The sequence below is a fragment of the Ictidomys tridecemlineatus genome, chromosome 1 (genome assembly GCF_052094955.1).
Source record: "Ictidomys tridecemlineatus isolate mIctTri1 chromosome 1, mIctTri1.hap1, whole genome shotgun sequence".
Lineage (NCBI taxonomy): Eukaryota > Metazoa > Chordata > Mammalia > Rodentia > Sciuridae > Ictidomys > Ictidomys tridecemlineatus.
The window spans coordinates 189184225-189186616 of record NC_135477.1 but is presented as its reverse complement, the minus strand read 5'-3'; the positions used below and the strand labels follow the sequence as shown (position 1 = coordinate 189186616).

At 51.0% G+C, this 2392-nt stretch overlaps 1 protein-coding gene across 1 annotated transcript; it reads right to left on the bottom strand.

Moving 5' to 3' along the window:
- LOC144367321 (olfactory receptor 6F1-like) lies at nt 1–960 on the bottom strand. The gene has a single exon (XM_078023150.1). It carries the CDS (start codon nt 958–960, stop codon nt 1–3), a length of 960 nt encoding a protein of 319 aa, XP_077879276.1.
- Between the last annotated feature and the right edge of the window lie 1432 nt (nt 961–2392).

The following is a 2392-nucleotide window of genomic DNA, read 5'->3' as shown; positions in this document are numbered from 1 at the left end:
TCAAAACTCCTGTCTGTTTCTGGTCAAGAGGAATCTCTTCTGTGCCAGAATTTTCCTGAACGCTTTCTTCACGTCTCTGTTTCTCAGGGTATATATGAGTGGGTTCACCAGCGGGGTGACCACGCAGTAGAACACAGAGATCACTTTGCCAATGGTGAAGTTGTACTTGGCTGGAGGGCGGACGTAGGCGAAGATGATGGTGCCGTAGTAGATGGTGACCACGGTGAGGTGGGAGGCACAGGTGGAGAAGGTCTTCTTCCGAGCCTCCAGGGAGGACAGCCTGAGGATGGTGGCCACAATGTTGCCGTAGGAGGACATGGTGAGGAGGAATGAGCTGAGAATCACCACAGAGCTACAGGTGTAGCCCAGGGCCTCTCCCAAGAACGTGTCTGAGCAGGAAAGTTTAAAAATGGGGTCTGAGTCACAGAAGAAGTGGTTGATCTTCTGGGGGCCACAGAAGTTCAGGCGAGAGATGAGTATAGTAGGTAGGAGGGGGGCTGCGAAGCCTCCAACCCAAGACCCAGCTGCAAAGCGCAGGCAGAGCTGAAGGCTCATGAGGAGGGAGTAGCGGAGAGGGCTGCAGATGGCCACATACCGGTCGTAGGCCATCACCGCCAGCAAGATGCACTCAGTGGCCCCCATGGAGAAGAAGAAGTAGTACTGGACAATGCAGCCGGGGACAGAGATGGCCGCGCCCTTGGACAGGCAGGTGGCCAGCAGCTTAGGCACCGTGGCTGTGGTGTACCAGATCTCCAGGAAGGACAGGTTTCCTAGGAAAACGTACATGGGTGTCTGCAGCGTGGCCTCCACCAGGACGATGAAGATGATGAGGGTGTTTCCCATGAGGGAGAGCAGGTACACGGCCAGGAACAGCGCGAAAAGCACGTGCTGCAGCCAGGGCACTCCCGAGAACCCCAGCAGAAGGAACTCCCTCACCACCGTCCTGTTGGCCAGGTCCATGCCGCATCCTCTGGTCGGGAAGGAGTCAACCACACTCAGGGCCCGGGAGACTTCACCTGGGCTGTCTGGCCCATCTTCAGGAGCAGCCTCCCATGGGGCAGTTCTGTTGATCCACGTTTTACAGATGAAGAAATGAGAGGGTCAGCCGTTTTCCTAGGGGTCTCCTCTCCCTTCAGTGGCAAGGTGGGTTGGAACCCAGGAAGGTGGCCCCCGGCCAGTCCAAACTTGTACATCAAAGGACTGAACCTGGCATGTCCCTGTCACTGGAAACTCACCTCCCAAAGCACAGATGGTGCCTGAGAGACCAAGATGGGGGCCTGCCCTGCCAGAAGGAGGAGTACCCCCAGCTTCAGCCTGGGGACCCGTCATCTGCTCCGTCAGTCAAGGGCGGGTGGAGAGGGTGGCCTCCGTGAAACCAGCCTCAGAGCACAAAGCAGGGGTGGAGGGGACACGAGCAGAAGATGTCTGTTTACAGGCACTCTTGACTCCCCAAGTTCTGGCTGACTTTAGAGTCCTTGCACCTGTTATTCGCATCTGTCAGAAACAGTCAAGCCAATAGATTCTTAAAGGGACCAGAAAGCTCTAGAGAAGCGAGGATTCCCAGAAGTTTCACCCAGGTACTTCGGTGCCAAAAATCCAAATGATGATATAAAGGAAAAAAATATCTGGGTAGCCATCCTAAAAATGCTCTTGTATGCGTAGAATGGGAAGGAAGCGTACATAAAGTCTCTGCGGAAACAACACGGGCATCTGTCTCCAGCATCACCATGAAAACAACAGCTGAGTGCGACTTGTGGTCAGCTGGGTCCTGTCTGTCCACCTCCTGCTTTAGAACGTGGAGATTCTCAGTCACCAGACCCACAGGCTCCCCCACGGCGTCCACGTTCCCTGTAGTGCACAGGGGAGGAAGGAAGGGGAGCTCTCATGGACGGATCTTGGAAATTATTCGCCACAGAGTTAGAAGATCAAGTAATGTTACTGTGGTTGGGGATATCATTTTTAAAATGTTTTTTTATTTGCTTTAATTGGTTATACATAACAGTAGAATGCATTTATGCACTTTGCTATACATAGATGGGATATGATTTCTCATTTTTCTGAGTGTACATGTTATAGGAACATATGGGTCCTGCAGTCACACATATATATAAAGTAATGATGTCTGTCAGTCACCTAAAAATACTGACTTTTTTTCATATTTTTGTAACAAAATTTAAATTGTACTTCTTGCTACACCACAATCCAACAGCATTTGAAATGTCACACCGTCCATCCCTTTTCCTAAGTCTTTTCCCTGGTCACCCAGTCCTCTGTACTGACAGGCATGCTCCATGTTCCTCTGCTGCAGGAACTTAGAAAGTAAAGAGAGAAAATATCTTCTAAACCAAGCAATACTTTCATTAAAATAAAACTCAAGTACAAAAAGCAACTC

What these genes read in the sequence shown, in the direction of transcription:
- LOC144367321 (XM_078023150.1), bottom strand. Translation starts at nt 960, where the DNA reads ATGGACCTGGCCAACAGGACGGTGGTGAGGGAGTTCCTTCTGCTGGGG.